At 34.6% G+C, this 21842-nt stretch overlaps 1 protein-coding gene across 6 annotated transcripts; it reads left to right on the top strand.

The window, feature by feature from the left end:
- Positions 1 to 604: 604 nt before the first annotated feature.
- On the top strand, positions 605 to 21426 carry tpd52l1 (tpd52 like 1). Of its 6 annotated transcripts, XM_058755133.1 has the most exons (9): positions 605 to 651; positions 815 to 913; positions 1195 to 1370; positions 7995 to 8110; positions 8659 to 8807; positions 12497 to 12598; positions 20204 to 20242; positions 20598 to 20658; positions 20825 to 21426. In XM_058755133.1, the coding sequence occupies exons 3-9, from the start codon at positions 1352 to 1354 to the stop codon at positions 20939 to 20941; spliced, it is 603 nt and encodes a 200-aa protein (XP_058611116.1). In that variant the 5' UTR covers positions 605 to 651; positions 815 to 913; positions 1195 to 1351; the 3' UTR covers positions 20942 to 21426. The 6 variants fall into 6 exon arrangements, with proteins under 6 accessions (XP_058611116.1, XP_058611118.1, XP_058611114.1 ...); XM_058755131.1 differs by lacking the exon at positions 605 to 651 and having other exon boundaries at positions 661 to 913; XM_058755135.1 differs by lacking the exons at positions 605 to 651; positions 1195 to 1370 and having other exon boundaries at positions 659 to 913.
- The last annotated feature ends 416 nt before the right edge of the window (positions 21427 to 21842 follow it).

The following is a 21842-nucleotide window of genomic DNA, read 5'->3' as shown; positions in this document are numbered from 1 at the left end:
AGTTTAAATAATAAAAAATAAAAGGCATAAAAATCTCCTTCCGACAGTATTTGCAGAAGAATTGTTTATTTATTTATTTTTTTCATATGTGGTCATTTTGTACAAGTCTGACACCTGGTGGTCAAAAGAGAGTTAAAAAATAATAATATTTAATGAACTCGGTATGCACATGAAGCATACATATATATAAAAAGCCACTAACAAAATAACCTGATAACATTCTGATACAGATCTGCCTTATACTTCCCATATGCACATGGTTGGAAGCAGGCCAATGATAACCACCTGTTTAATTAAACTGTGCCATTATCTATTCTGTTTGTATATCCATGCTTGGCGTGCTGTTGACTCATAACAGTTTTAACCTTCATTATTACAATAATGAAGTTTAATAATTGTCTTAAAGCTCCCGTAATCACGTCAATAAATATTAGCTCCTGTTACACATCAGTAAATGTTTCTAGGCATAGCTTGCTACAAGCTGTACTGAGCATGTTCTATTCTGTTCTGCTCTACCATTTTAATATTTTATATTGAATTATTGTTTTATATTAAATACCTCTGTTGCATTCTCAGGCCATTCTGTTTTTCCGTGTCTCACCAGGAGGTGCCGCTGTTGACTGCAACGATCATTAATCCACTTGCTCTCAGGTAAACGTGTCACTCATGACATCATTGGTGTGGTATGCCAAACTCACACGTCTTTGTAAACAAAGAAAAAAGAGCTAGACATCCTACTAGTCTGTGCAAATGTACCTGGATTTTATAAAGAACTTTGTTTTGTTTATAACTTACAAATTATTGATTAGAGCAGGTTGTTGCTCTAAAACCCGGAAGCAATGAGCATTTTCAAGTTGTGTTGCCTCTGGATTTTCATTTGGGGTTGAAGATATCTGTTTTTCAGTAAAATAAGGTATGTGATTTACATTTCTTAAATTGATTTAACCGTTTTATTCTGCAACATGAATTGCAAATAGTTAAATTTGGGTTTTGAAACGGTTGCTTAAAAAAAAAATTGTCAAATAAGGACTACAACTACCACAAGGATGAAAGTTATTAGACAACCGTTGTAGTATTTAAACGTATAAATCTATCCATACCTTTGTTTTTGTTTTTTGTTTTATGTAAGAACTTACAACTGTTGTTGTTTACCATGGCATGTATTATTAAATTAGAATATGCTAATTTGAACAGTCCCCATTGGTCTGTGGCTGATGCTGCCCTGGTAATGGGCGGGGTTTTGAGAGCCAGAGAGTGAGTGTGTGGAGCGGTTGTGTTGGACGGGATATTTCTCTGAACTGAGAGGCGCTGTTAATGTGAACTGGACCTGCATTTGAACAGTACCGCTGACATGGAGCCCAGACAACAGGGTGAGCTTACTTTCCAAACACTTTAATCTCTTAGTGTTCTGTAAATATATTTGTGCATGTAAATGTGTTTGAATACTTCTGCAAATAAGGTTTCACTTTCTTGTGTATCCTCAAATAACTTGAGTAGTCCTTCACTGAAGAGACACGTTATGTTATACTGGTTTTTACAGTTTTTTTTTTACATACCACAAAAATAGATATTATATATTATGTATTATAGATCAGAACAAACAGCTAACAACCTAATATTAATCTTTTAATGCATATATTAGGCTACTTAAACATCATATGCATGTGTTTCTGTAGTCTAGTTAATTAAGTCTTCATTATAACGAGCTGCATGAGTTTAAGCCAGACTTGGGATCAAGTTTTCCATGGATCTGTTGTCAAAACACGTAAACAAATGAGGGAATTGGAAGCAGCTCCTCCATCTCTCTCTCAAATTCCTTTAGGTACAGTGATCTGGACAACCACGTGACCTTCCCATTTCATTTTCACGTGACTGTCCAGAGCTAAATAATTGAAATCTTGTGATCAGATATGTTCCAGTGGTAGTACCAGTGAATTGACCAGTCTTTAACTAAACAAAACTGTACAGTTTAGTAGTATAGACATCCTGTTGGCACCGAGTATTGTGTTCCTCCACCAATGTAACAAGCTCTAATGACAGGGTTGGGCAATGAAAAGTCATATAATTAAAATCCATCAAAGTCAGTGTATTAAACACACTTTGGTATACTGTTTGAGATCTAGGCAAGGATCATCAGCACCTGTAGGCTACCAGCAAGGCCAGTGATAACCAATGCATATTAGAACAGTAAACATAAACAAACAAACAGTAACAAAGTTAAGCTGTAGTATAGTGTAGTAAATTAAATCATGGCAATGACAAAAACTAAATTAGTAAGTTATAGTAATTTGAGTCATTTACGACAGTAAATGTAAAGTCAGTGCAGCTCTGCTGTTATTATAGTAGTACAGAACAGTAAAGTTAATGAATAATGTAGTATTTTTAAAAAATGTAAATAATTTATAATGATATATTTTAGAATTATTTATTTTGTATTTATTTTTATCATTTGACTTGATGTAGGTTTATAGAAAAGTAGTTGAGTTTTTGAATAGTAAATGTCAAGTCAATGTATTTTTGCACTTTACAGTATAACAGTATTACAGTGTAATATAGCGCATTATTGTAAAAGATGTACACAAGCCTGAAAATAGTGTATTTATAATATTTATTTATAGTTTAAAGTAATTAATACATTTATTTAAATATTTCTGAGCTCTAAAGTCAATGCATATATGTACACATTTGTGCACTTATCCTACTTTAATATCTTGTGTTGGTTTTGCCAATCGTATTTCACAGAGCTGTACTCCAGCGTACTGACTCCTGAAGCAATAGTAGACTGGGGTAAGAGCTTGCTGTGTAATGTAATGAAAGTGAATGTGACAAACCCATCCTCTGTAGCCATGTAGGTCACTCCATTTCCACTTCTGAGCTGATGGGTGCTGAGTTGTGTGTAGCTCTTTGACATAGGTCTTTGACATGGAAGTAGACAGCCATGTCAAAGATTTAAGCACGTTTAAAACTTGTAGACACTGCTAAACCCTAGAATTGTGACATTTGATTGACAGACCGTTTGTTGTGCTTCAAATGCATGCCATGTTGAAGTTCCCTGAATGAGACATGGGTTTGATATGCATGTCTGTGTACATTTAGTTTTTGAATGATTTAGCACATCTAATTTCAGTTCTTTGCTGTTGAATGCTGCCTGATCACATGTTCTTGTGACATTTGAATGCAATTTATAATTGGTAATCTGTTTGGACTTGGTGTATCAGCTCATGAATCAGATCATGTAATGTTCTCCTTATTTTCAATCTGCTGAACCACAGAGGACAGAGAAACTTTCCATACAGGTAGGTCTCAAAAACATCTAATTTCATCAGAAGAATGTAGTTTAGCTGAGTTTTAAAACCAACCCATTACACGCTTTGCATGGTCACCATCTGGAATTTCCTGCCAGTCATTAAATACTCTGTCGTGTCTCTGTGCAGAAGTCAGACGGAATTAAATCCAGTCAGATAATCACTAAGGAGAAATCCCTCAGATTACTCCGGCAAGGCCAGAAATTACGCAATGCTTCATTGAAACCATGCCCTTAAATTACTGCTTTATTTCAAGCTCCAAATAGATTGTGCTTGCATTATTGAAATGGAGTTATTTAGTGAAAAATAGCATTGCTATTGTCAACTAAAACTAAAACTATTTGTTTGTAAGTTGTACTAAAGTACTAAAATTACTAGCACTAAACCTGAAATAAATCAATGAAAACTGAATAGAAATATTAAAATGCTAACAAAAATGACAAAAAAAATACATTTAACTTAAAATTAGAAAAAAAATAATAATTATATATATATATATATATATGTATGTATGTATGTATATAATCACGATAAGCACACACAAGGGAATCAAGGAGACGAGGAAAAACTTAACATAAACAGTCCTTTAATAATCCAAACTCAAAATCCAGGGAACACAGAACAAGCAGAGACACACAGGAACACGACATTGACGTTAATACTGGACACATGAGACAGGGAAATACAGGGCTAAAATACACTAGGTGATTAATTAAACACAGCTGAATCAAAGGAATATAATGAGAACTAAATGAGAACAGGAAACAGAAAAGTAACCAAATATGGGCATACATGAGGGAAAACTAAGTCAAGGGGAGCACGAGACAGAAAACCACAAGACAGGACACAGGTCTGACAATATATATATATATATATATATATATACAGTCATGGCCAAAAATATCGGCACCCTTGGTAAATATGATCAAAGAAGGCTGTGAAAATTAATCTGCATTGTTAATCCTTTTGATCTTTTATTAAAAAAATTAAAAAAAAAATCTAACCTTTCATTGGATAATAAGAATTTAAAATGGGGGAAATATCATTATGAAATAAATGTTTTTCTCATTTTTTAGTTTCATCTGACCATAAAAGCCAGTCCCATTTGAAGTTCCAGTCGTGTCTGATAACTGAATATGCTGGAGTATCACTAATAGTTTTACTTTTAGTTTTATTTCCATAGCAGGTAACTGAATGCATTAACACATTAACTATATAAAAACTATGATAAAGTGATGATTAATTAGTTTAATTAATTAACAGCATTGTTTTACAGAACATAGATTACACAGATTTAAATAGTATCTCAAATATTTAATTACGGTAATTAATTTTCTCTGGTCTGGGTTTGAATGTCTTTGTCTTAATTTCTATCAGTGGGTGATAAGAAATAGGTGTTTTGTTCATCTGATGATATTAAGAATGCCCTCCTCCTCCTCGCATTGAAATCTTTCTCTGAGGACAGTGAAGTGATTCTTTGTGAAACTGTTGCGTTGTCGGGAAGGAAAATGAGGACATTGATGCATAGTCCAATGAGCTTGAAGAAGCTGAACTGTCGAGTACACTGCCCTGAAGGGACACTTAGTTACTCAGATGACACACTGAACACCATGACACGACTCTGACTCGCTCACCCAGACAGAAGAACACGAGAAAGATCAACTCTGATTGGCCCATTAATGACAAAAATAGACAACTAACCCAGAAAGGGAATGTTTGAAGATACGGAGGAGTTTCTTTCTGATTATCACTTCTTTATTGCATTTTCCTGTCATTTTAGTGATGGGAAGTCACACTCATTTCAAGGAGTTGGTTTGTTTGAGCAGTTCATTTAAACGGATTTGATCAGTTCATTAAAAAAGAATCAACTCAAAAGAATGATTCATTCCATATGTTTATAAAGCTATCTGATGAAAGAAGACCGATTTAGATGACCAACCAGCTCAACCAGGTTCCTAGCTCTAGATACGTTAAAATGTATAACGTATATGGTCTACATTCAAGGTGAGTCTAAGCTGTACTGGCTAATAGCCAAACTAATCAGTTAAACAAGTATGAACCATCTAGAAACCATTTCATTAAAACAAACCCTTTTTTACCTCTGAAATGCACCATAACATTATCTTTTCAAATGATCTTGGCTTAACTCTTACTCTAATCTCGGTGTTGCTGAATGAACCAATTTACTATCACACAGCTCTTGTTTTCCAGTAATAAACCTTCAACAAAGATTTAGCTCAGTATCTGTAGACACAGTAGAAAGGCAATGGAATGGAAAGGGTATTATTTTACATATTTAACACGAAAATGATCCTCTGTTCTTCCTCTTATTCGAGACGCAGACCCTTAAATAGATTTAGGGAATCCGATTCATGGGATAATTGGGAGCTTGATGCAAGACATCAAGAAAGTTGCTAGGCAACCTGAACAATGAGGTTGTGGAAGTGTGGGATAATTGCTTTTATAAAGTACCTTTTCTTCTGAGTTATGCTCAAAGATCCAACCTTCAGATTTAATCCATATCAAGAAATCAATTCTTGTTATATAAGTAAATAAACAGTGTTGATATCTCACAAACTGAAGACCCAGAGGGGTAATCTACTGTAGCATCTCAGATAATGTCACAGTTTTGCATGTGCAAAGTCAATGTATGTTGGTGTTTATGTCTTAATATCAGTGTGGGGGTTCTATGAAAAAGTGATTTTGAGGACATGCCAATATGATGTGTCATATTGATTATTTTCATATTTTAAATGTCTGCCACACAGGACATGTTCATGCTTTTATACTTTTTTTTTTTAATACTTTTTTCCATCATATTGACATTTAAATATCTAGACCAAAACTTAAACTGTCAAAGTTTGTCCAAAGTAAGGCTGTCACCAAAATAAAACTGTTAAAATAGTTAAAAACATTTTTATATGCTGATTAATTCATCAGATTAATTCACAAATAATAAAATGAAAATAAATTCACAATTAATCACATATGTTAATATGTGTTTAGAAAATCTAAATTTGTAATTGTTGGGCCATGAAAGATGTAAATTGTTTTGTTTTTTGTTTTTTTGATACATTTATTTATTTGCACTATTTTATTGCTTCAAAATGAAACCGTTTTTATAAGACCTGCAAATCCAAATGGGTTTTGTGCATATAGCAAATATACATAGTTGAAAGACAGATGAAGAAAACTGTAAATGCATAACATACATAGTCTGATTCTATCATGTTTATAATGTCCTCAAGCTACCAATGCACCATCTTGCTTTAGTTGTAAACCGATAGATATGATCTTCTGTACAAGCTGTTGTGTGTGGTGTAAATGATGAATCTGAGATCTCATTCCTGAGTGCTTTCCTTTGCTAGACCGTCCAGCTCTGCTCTTCTACCTGCTGATTGCATTAGCCACTAAAAGTGTATCACGCGTTTCATGTCACAGTAATCAGTTTCTCGTGTAATGACTGACCAGATCTCTGAGATGTGACTCTTGTTTTCCTGTAGACAAAAACAACCTTAACATTTACTCACATTACAGGATCCATATCAATTGCATTAGTGCTTCATCATATGAGCTTTAATTTTCTAGCTATTGTAGGATTTAGTTTTTCTTTCACTTTAATCATGAGTGTTTTGACCTCCAGCGTAATGTTTCTGAAGCACATTGAGTTACAGAAAAGTAACAGGGTGTTTTCACATTTGAGTCCGATTCTAAAGGGGTCTGTCTGAGTTGTTTTGTGCATACACATTACACACAGTATATGCTATCATTTCAATATAATTTCACTCTTGGATGAACACTCTAAAATATTGATTTATGTAAGTCATGTCAGGCATATATTGCAATGAAATGAAACTAAAACATGATGTACTGAGTGGGTGATTCTGCAGTTGAAACTGGGATTTTGGGGAACTGGGTTGAGGTTTCAGTGATAGGTGCGGTAATTAAACTATATTTCTACTTTCATGTCCTCTACTCTTTACGTTTAAATCCTCAAATGCGTAAGAGAATACTGTTGTTTTGGTCGAGGTGTTTTAGACTGAAATCAGCCTTATGTTGCCTCAAAACATGCTGCCATAATGCTTGCAAAAAATGCCATCATGTTTGTAAATCAGTTGACCAGTTTTTTTTAACTGTAATGTGATCTTAAAGAAAACATGTAAAGCTCTGTTATACATCATCAATCTCTATATTCTAGTGCAAATTTTAAGGTGTTTTCAGTCTTTTTTGTACAACCTTTCATTATAACTGAAAATACACCTTCATTTTGAGGTGATGCAGGATAATTACACAGTTAAGGTGATGGTTAATGTGTTTAAAGGCTTTTCAGACTGACTGAAGGGTCATTTCTGTACAGTGCAAACATGATTTAGTTTTCCTAAAAATATCTATAACTATTTTCAGTGTTGATTTATAAAAATAAATGTTTCTTGAGCACCAAATCAGCATATTAGAATGGTTTCTGAATATATAAATAAATATAGAATTATTTTTGGGGTAAACTATTCCTTTGCGTGTCTGGGATTAAATGGTTCTAAGGTTTATCATTCTATTAGCAATAGTGGATTGACTTAACTTAAGCTATTTCTGTGAAATCAAATCTGCGCAAGAATGTGTGCTCAGAGATTTGTCCATTTGATTGAAATGTGTTAACAATAACTTTCATTGTTTTTGTACATTTATTTCCAGGTTTATTGGACAAAGAGCCTCTAAAGGAAATGGACGAGGAAATGGTGTCAGAGGTGGATCTCAACAACACTGTCACAGAAGAAGAGCGAGAGGAAATGGAGAATGAACTGATTAAGGTATTTTCTCCAGTGTTTTAGTGCTAGACCAGGAAAACGGGCAGGTTGATCCCTAGAAACTAGGTTAAGTCTGTGAACCCCAGGGCTACAAAACTCAAGCAGAAATAGTGCATGTTATGTAAATCCTGCAGATCTGTCTGCATTTTCCTTCTTTGCATGCTGTGACTCACTTTTGAAAAAGACAAATGTGCCTCTGTTCACTTAAGTAGCTACAGTATTTCTACATGTTATGAGAGTTAAAAATTACATTTATTAGTGTAAAAATATAGTAAGGTGATTTCAGTCGTATTAAAGCAATTAGTATTGAAATACGGTCCAGTCTACTGTACTGTATTTCCTGAAATATGCTGTGCTGTTGCCACACAAATGGTCTGCATTATCTCATCCAGAACATACACCCATGATTGCAAATCATATGACCAAAGCTTTCCCGTTTTTTCTTGGGCTACTTTATCCCACGGTCCACTGAGCCATGTAAGGCCGATGTTAACTGTAAAACAGTTTGCATATGAGACAGAAATAAAAGAGACTTATTTTCCTTCTGTCAGTTAGAAGAAGAAATCACTACTTTGAAACAAGTCCTGGCCTCCAAAGAAAAGCGTCACTTGGAGCTGAAACAGAAACTAGGGATCACACCCCTGAGTGAACTGCGACAGAACTTCTCCAAGAGCTGGTACGACATGCAGACCAGCACAACGTAAGTAGCCTCTGCTAAACCTCGTGATTTATGTCATATTTCGTTCTGGCTTATGATATCAGATGCATCATACTTTTTAACAACCTAGTAGTTCTATACGTTAGTTAGTTTAGCGGTACAGTTTTTGCTTAACAAGTAGTTTATTTCAGATGCAGCCAAATTATTATTTAGATATTTCTGAATGTATATATTTGTGCAGTTGAGTTATTAATGTTAACTAAAACTAAAACATTTTTGTTAATTAAAATGAAACTGAAATAAAATATGTTGCAACTAAAATTACTAGCTGTAAATAAATAAAAACTAAAAGTGAACTACAATTGAAAAAATATTACACCTACATAGTTTAACTTAAAAATACTAATAAAACGTACAAAGCACATAACAAACTTACTAATGATTAAAATGAAAACTGAAAAATATAAAAGCAAAAGCTTAGAATTCTAAATATTAATAAAAAAAGTATAATATTATATAAATACTGTGATACTTAAATAATGTGTCCTTGTCTGTAGCACAAAGAGTATGAGAAATAGTGATTTAACAATGTCTCATGCAGTATTGTTTTCTTATTAAAATCCAGTACTTTGCATCAAAAAGAACAATATTTACATTGACCTGATGTTAGCCAGCTTCCTTCTTGAGAATGAATTGCAATCTGAATGAACATGTTGACACAGCGGTGTTTCCTTCTGCCGGTGTGTATTTAAGTTATTGCCATCACAGTGTGATCCATATCTGCCTCAGTTCACATTCACCCAGACAAACAATGACTTTCTGAGACACACAACCCATTTGCACAATAATAACGTCATTGCAACAAGGTTTGCTGCACATCTCTCTTTCTCTTTATACGCACACACTGAACAGACAAATGAGCTATTATTGTCAATGAAAGGAAAGTAAAGACTTACTTCATATCATCTCTCTTTATGACTCATGAAGTCTCATAATAACGTCGTTGTGCATGTTTACTATCACTACCCTTAGGAAAAAACACAGACAAATACACAGATTACAAGCTTGATGAACAGAAACCATTTATAAGCAATGATTATGTGAATTTATTCTAACAGAAGAACATTTATTCATCTAGCAGATGCTTTTACCGAAAGCAACTTACAAATTACAATAATACAAGAAGGAACAATTAATCAAAAGAAGAAAATGCAGTAATTCTGCTGTACCAAATTAGCAAATGCTTGAGCTTGTCAGGTTGCTTGTTGTCTGAAGCACCATGTTAAATGTTACTTTTTTGTTGGATAAATAACAGAAAAAAGGTTTTGGAATGACTTTATTGGTGAGTAAATATAGACATCATCCTCATTTTTGGGTGAATTGTTCCTTTAAATCTACGATTTATGCACTCTAAAAAATGCTGGGTTAAATACAACCCAGCGCTGGGTAAAATATGGATGATCCCAGCAATTGGGTTGTTTTTACCCAGCGGTTGGGTTACTGCCCAGAAGGTTGGGTTAAACATTTAACCCAACTGTTGGTTGAAAACAACCCAGCACTGGGTTGTATTTAACCCAGCATTTTTTTAGAGCGTGCCTTTATTGTTTTCTTATTGTTTTAATAAAGAGTATTTGGTATTTTCAAACCCGTATAGTGATATGTTTTTTTATTACACCAATGTAAAATGGTTCTTAGTCGGTTGTCATTCTTGTTACAGTACCTGTGGTGAACTGATTTCACAAGAGTTATTTTTTGAATGAAGTCTGTAATAAGTCTGTCTGACTTTGTTTGTATCCCATGTTCACCTAATTATTGGGTTACTACAGTGACATGGTAACTAGCGTCTCAGATGAATAGTCCTTCTCGTGTCGCAGTTGCCATGGTGAGGAGGTTGTGGGCTGAGAGGGACAAAGCGATCAGATGGCGTCTGCTGACCGATATGGATGATTCCTGCATTAGCCTGAGTGTCTCTGCATATACTCCCATCAAAAGACTAGATTTCCATCTCTTAGACTGGTTTCGGGGGCAGGCTAGATGTGCTGTTATACAAAGCATGTCATTTCACAATGTGATTCACCTCACGTACTGTAATTGGGCTGTGAAATGTGACTTTTAGCATGATACAACTTAAAGAACCAGTTCACTCAAAAATGAACACACTGTCATGATTTACTCATCATCATGTCAGTTCAAACCTTTAAGACTTTCTATCATAAAAGATGTTTCACACTATGTTCATGCTGCATTTTTCTACAATAAAGAAGAGGGATGATCGAGCTCAGAAAATCTCAGACTACAGTATATTCCAGGTTTTCTATTTCTTTGTGTGAGGAACACACCAATGTTGTTTGTAGACTTTCGACTGATCAGAATGTGCCAGGTTTGGATACTGTGTGTGTAAAATGTTATTAAATGTGGGAGTTTTGTTCTGAGGAATGTAGAGCTCTTGGGTTCAAAAAGTGACTTTAGTTGACTTGCTGTTTAAAATGTGATGGGACTTTCATCCAACAGACCTAATAACATTTAGGAACAAACAAAGAGTAGGAAATAATTTTTATACAATACAAACCTATGTTTAAGCATACATATATTTATCTAAATGTCTGATTGTTATTTCTGTAGAGTATCATTAGCATTGTGGCTGTAGTGTTCCCTTTGTAGACTGTCCCTTTGTAGCAGAATTTCTTCCTGTTTTGTACGAGATCACAGAAAAAAACTGAAGTGAAGCTCTTCCTGTCTACAATTCAGAAAAGGCACCTTTTTGTTCTTTGCCTGTACATGTTCTAAGTTTGTTCTCGTTCTTCAGTCTCCTTTGGGAACTGGCATGTCTAATATTTAAATGTCATGTTTAATGTATTATAAGATCCACTAAAGAGTTACACAAGGGGTTCCCAAACTTTTTTATAAGTCAAACTCCTTAGAAAATATTTTCTTGAAGAACCCTTCGAGATTTAAATTTTTGAAGTTAATATTTAAAAAAATAATGGTAATAATAATAATGACACATTTTCATTTTCATAGTTCTCTGAGATTGGTTAATGGCCACATGACATGCAGTTAAACATAAAATATTGAATCTTTTTTAGTACATTGTTTAATATCAAATGTTTTTATTGTCTTTTAGTGGTGGAGGTGTTATTATATTGTTTTACCTCTTATGAAAATGTAAATGTATAAAAAAAAAACATTATATAATTAATTACATAAATATATTACTGTTTTAAATTACAGTTCCTGTAAAATAAAATAAAAAATTGACACTTCTAATAATTTCTATATCATTAATTTATGCAAATATTATTTTCATTTCCTAAAGCTTTAATTTTAGCAGAATACTGGTGAAACACTGTTAACTTTTATCCACAGAAATTATATGCAAATGTGCACATCACACAATTGTAGCCTTTGATTTGATAATCACACTAAGCTGTATTGCCTTTTCAGTTTTATTTCAATTAATTGTGCATTAATTAATTTTACATTTAGTTTAATTATTAGCTTTCAATCAACTTGGGAATCCCCTGCAGTACCCTTGTGAACCCTTGTGGGTTCGTAAATTTAGACAAACCATATATGAGGTCATTTCTGCTATGGAATATGCTTTAAACTGTGTAAACTGTACTGTGCCTTGCCTTGTGTGAATATTTTATATTTATGAAAAATATTTTATCAATGACACCTATGATAGGAATATCTGAGTAAGAATATCTGGTTTTGTAATGTTCTGCCAGATACAAAAAGACGTCTGAGACCCTAACCACGGCAGGACATCGGACCTCAGCGGCCTTCAGTAACCTGGGCAATGCCATCACCAGGAAGTTCGGCGATATGAGGTACAATGTCACTTCCCCCTCTGCCTCTCTCTGCTATCTATCATTTCCTGTTTCTCTTCTGCAGGATTCTCCCACAAATGCATAGTACACGCTGTGATTGTTGCACAGTGAAATGGCAGTGGTCTTGAGGCATTTACTTTGGCCAGTCTGTTTGAGTGGCATGTTTGTGTTACGTAAGACTCATTTAAGCAGCTTTCAGTGGGCCAGATTGGGGGCAGGTCCAGCTGGCATAAAAATAAGAGCTTGTGATGGCATGAAGAATTTACCAGCTCCTCTTCACTGGCTCCTGGATGGTTGAGACAGTCTTTGACAATAGATGCATTCAGTTCAGAAGAATAGTAAGAGAGAAGTGTCCACATCTACAGCAGGGTGATAAAGGATTGACTGTTGACAGTTTATTATAATTAATAATGGTTATACTTATTATACAGATGAAAGTCCTAAAATCAGATTTTTCCTCCTTTATATAAATATATATAAATAAATATATTTATAAAAGAAAAACATGTAGTGTATTTTAGATTTTTCCACTTTTTTTTCTATTTTTCTAATATCTAATTGTTTACAAGTGTGTGTATATATATATATATATATATATATTAGTATAATAGATAGAGAGAGAGAGAGAGATATTTTCTCAAATGAAATGTTTTAATGATGTTTAGAATTTTTTTTAACTGGGAAAAAGGTCAAAAATATAGGTTGATAAGTGACAAAATATATAATTTACATAATGTAATAGAATTTGCAGGAGTGTTATAGGATACACACTATGTTGTGCGTTTGTGTGTTTGTAAGACAATGTTTTATTCATAAATTATTTGTAAAGAATGATCAAAATCATTGCATGATGCCCAGTTCTAATTTGCCACTCACTCCTGCATTTGCTTTAGCTATATAGTGTTGATTTTAATGTAATTGGACATTTCTGTAGATCCAACACCTCATTACTCTATTTTACTTCAGCATGTTTGGCCTTCAGATACTGTATCCTAGGAGGTATGTGTGTTTGGTTGCCAGTGTGTGACACCATCTCTCTGCATGTGCTTGGGGGTTTTCTACCTCATGTTTGCAGTGAACTTTCAAAAAACAATGTTTAGCCTTGCATGATTATTGGCTTATAGCTATAGCAGCATATTGGATGATTACAGTCCATACTGTATATGGAGTTAATATGGAAAATAATGTTTTTTGCTTTTCAGGAGTTCATCAATACTGCAAAAAGAGTAAAAAAATTCAAATTTTTTGGAAATGTTGATAAATATACTTATAACTTCTGCACAGTTTCTCTCTGTGTGTGCTGAGTGCTGTGTTCAGCCTGTTGCATCAGGCCTAAATTGGCAATTATTGGAAATGGTTAAAGTTCATTAGCAAATTTAACTGCCAGTATACAGTGGCCCTAAAAAGTAAAGACACTTACTCTAAGTCACTCTTAAAAATGTGTGAATGCCATTGCATTAGATGCACACCTTTAAAGCTCATTTCACAAGGTTTCATGTGACAGAACAATTGTTTAAAATGAAGACAGCACGTGTTTGTACTGTAAACTTGAGGGAAACTAAATTCAGACATAAATAAACTTGACACCACTTGGATAAAAGTTAGGTCTAAAAAGGTCAAGCATCATTTGGTTTAATATTTTTCCTATTTCCATTTAAGTGTCCAAACAACTTTTGTGACCACTGTATTACAAATCTAAAATAATTTATTAAATTATATATTTTTTTTTAATCATTTAAAAATCAGTTGCATCATTTGAAATAATTCTGATTTATTGTTATGTTTTATGCGACTGAAAGTTCTACTGATATAGTTGTTTTTAACTTGACCAGAATTTTGTTGTATGGCCTATAATCTGTCAGCAAAAAATGATGTATAATGTTCTTTCCCTGTCTCTGGTGCACACCAAAGGTCATATTCTCTTGGGTAAGATATTGTGTTTATAGATATTAGAGATTAGCAATAGCTGCTAGCAATAGCTTTTAGTATCTGCATGATACATGAGAACAGTGACGGTGCTGAAACTAAATCTGACTTACTCAGACACAGTGTTTCCATAAATAATCAATATGGGTGTGAAAGGGTGTTCAAGTATCTGAGCAGCTAATATGAATATTTCAATACAATTGCAATGAGTGTCAGTCTTACACTGATTCTGAGAAGAAAAAATAAAAATTGCGGAGCCATAAATTCATTAGATAATATGAGATCTGAAATTATTCAGTGTCTCAGACTGTACTGTAGCAATTATAAGGAGGTCTTACTTTTGTTTTGTTTTTCAAATCTATGTTGAGACAAAGTAACAATCATTTCTCTGTCTCCCACATTGACTACTTGCATCTGTTTAATAGATAACTGGTTTCAGCATGTGTTGCTTTTCATTGAACTATTTATGTGTTGTCAAATAATGCATGTAATACTCGTTTTGATATACAGGTGCATCTCAATAAATTAGAAAGTCGTGGAAAAGTTCATTTATTTCAGTAATTCAACTCAAATTGTGAAACTCGTGTATTAAATAAATTCAGTGCACACAGACTGAAGTAGTTTGTCTTTTGGTTCTTTTAATTGTGATGATTTTGGCTCACATTTAACAAAAACCCACCAATTCACTATCTCAACAAATTAGAATATGGTGACATGCCAATCAGCTAATCAACTCAAAACACCTGCAAAGGTTTCCTGAGTCTTCAAAACGGTCTCTCAGTTTGGTTCACTAGGCTACACAATCATGAGGAAGACTGCTGATCTGACAGTTGTCCAGAAGACAATCATTGACACCCTTCACAAGGAGGGTAAGCCACAAACATTCATTGCCAAAGAAGCTGGCTGTTCACAGAGTGCTGTATCCAAGCATGTTAACAGAAAGTTGAGTGGAAGGAAAAAGTGTGGAAGAAAAAGATGCACAACCAACCGAGAGAACCGCAGCCTTATGAGGATTGTCAAGCAAAATCGATTCAAGAATTTGGGTGAACTTCACAAGGAATGGACTGAGGCTGGGGTCAAGGCATCAAGAGCCACCACACACAGACGTGTCAAGGAATTTGGCTACAGTTGTCGTATTCCTCTTGTTAAGCCACTCCTGAACCACAGACAACATCAGAGGCGTCTTACCTGGGCTAAGGAGAAGAAGAACTGGACTGCTGCCCAGTGGTCCAAAGTCCTCTTTTCAGATGAGAGCAAGTTTTGTATTTCATTTGGAAACCAAGGTCCTAGAGTCTGGAGGAAGGGTGGAGAAGCTCATAGCCCAAGTTGCTTGAAGTCCAGTGTTAAGTTTCCACAGTCTGTGATGATTTGGGGTGCAATGTCATCTGCTGGTGTTGGTCCATTGTGTTTTTTGAAAACCAAAGTCACTGCACCTGTTTACCAAGACATTTTGGAGCACTTCATGCTTCCTTCCGCTGACCAGCTTTTTAAAGATGCTGATTTCATTTTCCAGCAGGATTTGGCACCTGCCCACACTGCCAAAAGCTCCAAAAGTTGGTTAAATGACCATGGTGTTGGTGTGCTTGACTGGCCAGCAAACTCACCAGACCTGAACCCCATAGAGAATCTATGGGGTATTGTCAAGAGGAAAATGAGAAACAAGAGACCAAAAAATGCAGATGAGCTGAAGGCCACTGTCAAAGAAACCTGATCACCTCCATGCCGTGCCGAATTGAGGCAGTAATTAAAGCAAAAGGAGCCCTTACCGAGTATTGAGTACATATACAGTAAATGAACATACTTTCCAGAAGGCCAACAATTCACTAAAGATGTTTTTTTTTTTTTATTGGTCTTATGAAGTATTCTAATTTGTTGAGATGGTGAATTGGTGGGTTTTTGTTAAATGTGAGCCAAAATCATCACAATTAAAAGAACCAAAGACTTAAACTACTTCAGTCTGTGTGCATTGAATTGATTTAATACAAGAGTTTCACAATTTGAGTTGAATTACTGAAATAAATGAACTTTTCCACGACATTCTAATTTACTGAGATGCACCTGTATAGTTTATGAGAGAAATAGCAAAACTTCTTTATCCCACCTGCTTTGAATAGCTGTTTTTTTGTTGTTGTTGTTGTTTTTATCAGGTATGCGGTTTAGTTCTCACTATCCATAGAAAACAGGAAGTGCAAAATGAACACAGTTCTGTACTGTATTGTCCATTGGAAAGTCTCCAGCTTGTACAGTACCATTCTAAATTTGGGGTCAGGTCTTGTTTAGAAAGAAGTTAGTAGTTTTATTTAACGAAGATGGATTGCATCAAAAGTGACAGTAAGGACATTAGTTACAATAGATTTCTATGTCAAGTAAATTCTGTTCTTTTAAAAAAAAAATGCTGCACTTTCCACAAAAATATTAAGCAGCACATCTGTCAACATTAGGGTTGGGTACCGTTCACATTTGAACCGGTATCGGTACCGGTACCGGTACCTGAAATTCGGTACCGGTACCCAACGGTACCTTTTTTCGGTACTTTACTCTCTGTGTAATAACAAAAACATTTATTTCAGTGAAAAAATAAGTCCAAAACTCTCAATTTCAACATTTTTAACAATAGGGCCCTAGAATTTTTTTTTCTTCCAGACATTTTTGTGTTTTATTTTTTCTGATAATCAAATGAAGGCATTAAACATTTATTTATTTTTAATCAAATGAAAATGAAACCCTTTTATTTTTTGGCAAACAAACAGAGGTTTACTGTTAAAATTAATACATGGTAGAAAAATTGTGTGAATATTCCTTTAAAAAGTTCTAATAATAATTGAATTTTTTCACAATTAAGTTATTAATGTGGTTGTAATAATTTTTTTCATTTAATTGTTTTATTTAATTTTTCAGTAAGTGAAATATATAAAGATGTACATTATACTGTACAAAAGTAATACAAGAGCAATATTACATGAGTTACATGTTAAACCGCACTTTTATTTTGACAGGTTGCCGTGAAGTGTGTGTGTACAATATGATATGCTGGTTTTCTCAAATGTAACGGTAAAATTCTCATGAAGTGACTCTAACAGCCTGTAAGTTCATGTGTTCATGTTGTGAGATGCAGAGAAAATCACCGCGAGGTCACGTGTGCTTCTGTATTTGTGTAGTAAACGAAACCGCGTCTCCGCCATTCATACATACCGAGGATAACGGAACATGCAGGATTCATATTTAAACCGTCTTTTTGCGTTTTAATATTCACATACACTAGTTCATATCGCGAATCGAATTTAGTGACAGACATTCTTTTATTCATCCAAAACTTGACGAATTCCGTGGCATTCCGCGCTATAGAGTAAATTCCGTTTATATGAATGGACTCCGCATCCTGTCCGCGTCTTCTCGGAAACCATGACCCTAGAAATTTAAGCACACTTCAGAAGATTTCGGTTTACCATGTGTTGTGTTTTAAAGAGTTGTAGTGGTGACATCATGTCTCTCTCTCTCTCTCATGCGCCCAAATGTGTTCTCAGGTACCGAAATTTGGTACCGAATGATTTAGTGTGAATCGATACTCGGTAGTACCGACGCAATTCGGTCGGTACCCTTAAAAGTACCGAGTTCGGTACCCAACCCTAGTCAACATGGATAATTATTAAATGTTTTTGAGCACCAAATTAGAAATAGAATGATTTGTTTGTTTGTTTGTTTTATTTATTTATAGAGCGCAATTAAAACAACACTGGGTTGACCAATGTGCTGTACAATAGCAACTAAAATAAAAACCATCACAGGAAGAAGAAATGTAATGAAAAGCAAGAAAACAAACATCATAGAAAAAAAGGAGGGCCACTTTGTTCAGTCAATGTGTTGAGCCAAAGGCTAACTCTAATAAATACAATTTACATTTTTTTTTTTTTAAAAGAACCCAATGTAGGTAAAAGTCTAAGATGTAAAGGCACGCTATTCCAACGCTTAGGGACCACCACTGAAAAATGCCCGGTCACCACACCATTAAGTTTTAATCTTGTCCTAGGGACGTCTAAAATCATCTGGCTTGATGACCTTAGCTTCCTTTGAGGTTTGTGTACATGTAAGAGATCAGTTAAATAAGAGGGTGCCAGATTGTAAGACTTTATATACTAAGATAAGTAGTAAGAGTAAAATCGACTCTGTAGTGAACTGAAAGCCAATGTAAAGTAGCTAAAATAGGTGTTATATGCTGGTGTTTACGAACACCCATCAATAATCTAGCAGCAGCATTCTGCACTAGTTGTAAGCAAGTTAACAGCGATTGACTCACACCTGCATATAGAGAATTACAGTAGTCCAGTCTTATGAAAATAAAGGCATGAATAAGCTTTTCAAAATTGCTGGTTGACAGAAACAGTTTTACCTTAGCTAGTAATCTCAAATGAAAGAAACAAGACTTAACCACCGAATTGATCTGTTTATCAAATTTCAGAGAGACCTCAAACTGAACCCCAAGATTTTTAACTACCGATTTACGGAAGGGAGCCAAGTTCCCCAAATCAGAAAGGACTTGAGACTCAGAGTTTCCAAACCAAATTACCTCGGTCTTACTTTCATTTAAATAAAAAAAAATTGCTGACATCCATAGTTTAACTTTAAACTGTAATTTTCCTCTTGTCCTGTTTTCGTAAAGGTAGATACACCTGAGTATCGTTAGCAAAACAATGAAAAGAAACTCCATGCTTTTGAACAAATAGAACCCACGGGCAGCATATACAGTAAGAACAAGATTGGACCAAGAATTGAGCCTTGGGGAACACCACAATTCAATGGAGCAGATTTTGAATAAGATTGACTGATATTAACTGAAAAGGTCCTATTAGAAAGAAATGATATTAACCACTCAAGAGCTATGCCTCGGATACCCACAGTTTTTTCTAAATGAGTAATAAGGATATTGTGATCTATAGTATCGAATGCTGCACTTAGATCTAGTAAAATTAAAATCATAGAGTCACCAGAGTGAACTGAAGTTAAAATGTCATATAATACTTTCAGCAGGGCTGTCTCTGTGCTATGGTTTGCTTTAAAACCAGATTGAAACTTTTCAAAGATATCATTTTGAACTAGAAAAGCATATAATTGATTTAAAACAGCCTTTTCTAGGACCTAAGATAAAAAAGGTAATTTAGAAATGGGATGGTAGTTTGATAAAACACTCTGATCCAAATTAGATTTTTTCAAGAGGGGCTCTACAATGGCATGTTTAACTACTTAAACATTTAAGTACAGGAACTACTCTTAATGTAAGACCTTTATTTACTAATGTCAATAGGCTTGGGCCGATAATCTCAAAAGTCTGTTTGATAATTTTTGATGGGATGATATCATGGCAGCAATTTGTAGGTTTCAACTGACCAATTATCTTTGATAAAGACTGAAGTGTAAGAGGAGAAAATTGATTAAATATCACAGACGTGCAACTAGTAGATAGAGAGTTTAAAAAAAACAGATTTCTTTCAAAAACATTAAAGATCTTGCTAATCCAAATGTTTGGTTGTGTAGGTGTAGTGAAATATACTGCTGCAGGCTACACTTACATATAACTAGACCTTTTAATTATTAGCAATGTTATGTGTCTTATTTGCAATGTATTTGTTTGTCCATGATAATGATCGAACCTCTCTCTTGCTTGGCCATGCTTTCATGGGACAGCTATTCTATACGGCATTCAATGAGCATGCCTACAATGAGGTAAATGTGTGTGACAGCTTGCTTTGCATGTTTGTTCTATTATTGCATTTAAAAACACTTTTTAAAACATCGAAGGATAGACAAACAACATAAAAATGCATGTGACATTATATAGCACATACGCATATATAAAATAGTACACTACAGGTTGAGTGTTGGTGTGTCAGATATATAAACAGTGGTTTTGTTGCATTTAAAAAACTAAATAATGGTAATCCTTTTATGTACCATCTTGCATGCACTTTCATTTACACTAAAACAACTTGGAGAGGATATTAGGACTGCTGTTGAACGAACCAGTTGAGGTTTACTGTCTAGATTAGGTAAATACAACTAAACTATTTTTATTTTACAGGAACTCGCCTAGTTTCAAGTCCTTTGAGGAGAAAGTTGAAAGCACAGTTTCAAACATTAAGGTAAGCAATGACCTTATTAGTGGTCAAACATGCAAACTGTAGCTCGGCTTGCCCCTTAGTTCAGTGCTGTTAATGATTGATCAGCTTATCATTAGGAATTTTCAACTTCACTATCCTGAATGTCAACATACTATCCAATGTCATGAGAGTTTTGTGTTGTGAGCAGTCAAAGGTTGGAGGAACAGGAGGCGCGGGCAGTTTTGAAGAGGTTCTGTCTTCAGCGGCCCAAGCCAGCGCCCAGGACACCCCTTCTAATAATGTGACCGAGAACAGTGAGCGCTAAGGGTTTCAATGGTCTACCAGTGGAACTCTGATGACCCCTAGTGGTTTGGAGACCACAGTGAAAATTGCACCAGGGGCCCAAAACACGGTAATACATGCCTTTCAGATGCGTGTTGGTGGATTATCTCTGCACGGGAGGAAAACAACCAAGTGGAGCCTGTTTATTCTTTAAGTTCTTTTCAAAATATGTATATTTTTCGAGGATATTGTCTTTGGTGTAGTCCTGCGTTACTTTATTATTATTTATACTAACTCAACATTGTTTAACTGTAACAAAGCATGATACATTTCCAGGACCAAAAATAATGACTGCGTATACAATCCTAAGAGGAGTACTTGAAAGAATGTTCAACAAAATAGATGTTAGACTTTGTTTTCCTGTTTCCTGTCATAAATGTGTTAATGCTCCTATTCCTGCTAACTACAGCACATGTTTGTTGATAACAGATGCAAATAGCAAATAAAAGAACGAGCATTTACATTTTACTGCAGTTTTTTAGCTTATCTAATATGCCTGATGTAAATTGTAATGTATTGGTAATGATAATTGTCACTGACCAAAAATGTATAGCATTATATCCTTTTTTTTTTCTTAACTTATAAGAAAAATTATTTCTTCAAATTCATACTCAGTGTTGAGCTGCCGTTCATTAATATTGTTAGTCATTAAACGTTTTTTTGCAAAGGCACAAAGTCCCGATTCATCAGTCATGAAATTAAGGTGAACCGAACCGTAATCAGAAACCATAAAATGAACATTAATTTTACTGTTCCTTTGTCAGTAAAAGGGTAAAGCGTGACAAAGTCTCTGCAAAAACGTTCGCAAGATAGATGCTGCTCAGTTTTGTAAGAATCTTTTTTGTAGCTTCTGCTTAATGCTTTCCACTTGGAAAACAAGCACT

This window comes from Onychostoma macrolepis, chromosome 20 (assembly GCF_012432095.1).
Source record: "Onychostoma macrolepis isolate SWU-2019 chromosome 20, ASM1243209v1, whole genome shotgun sequence".
In the NCBI taxonomy this organism is placed as follows: Eukaryota; Metazoa; Chordata; class Actinopteri; order Cypriniformes; family Cyprinidae; genus Onychostoma; species Onychostoma macrolepis.
This window is presented reverse-complemented; position numbering and strand designations above follow the sequence as displayed.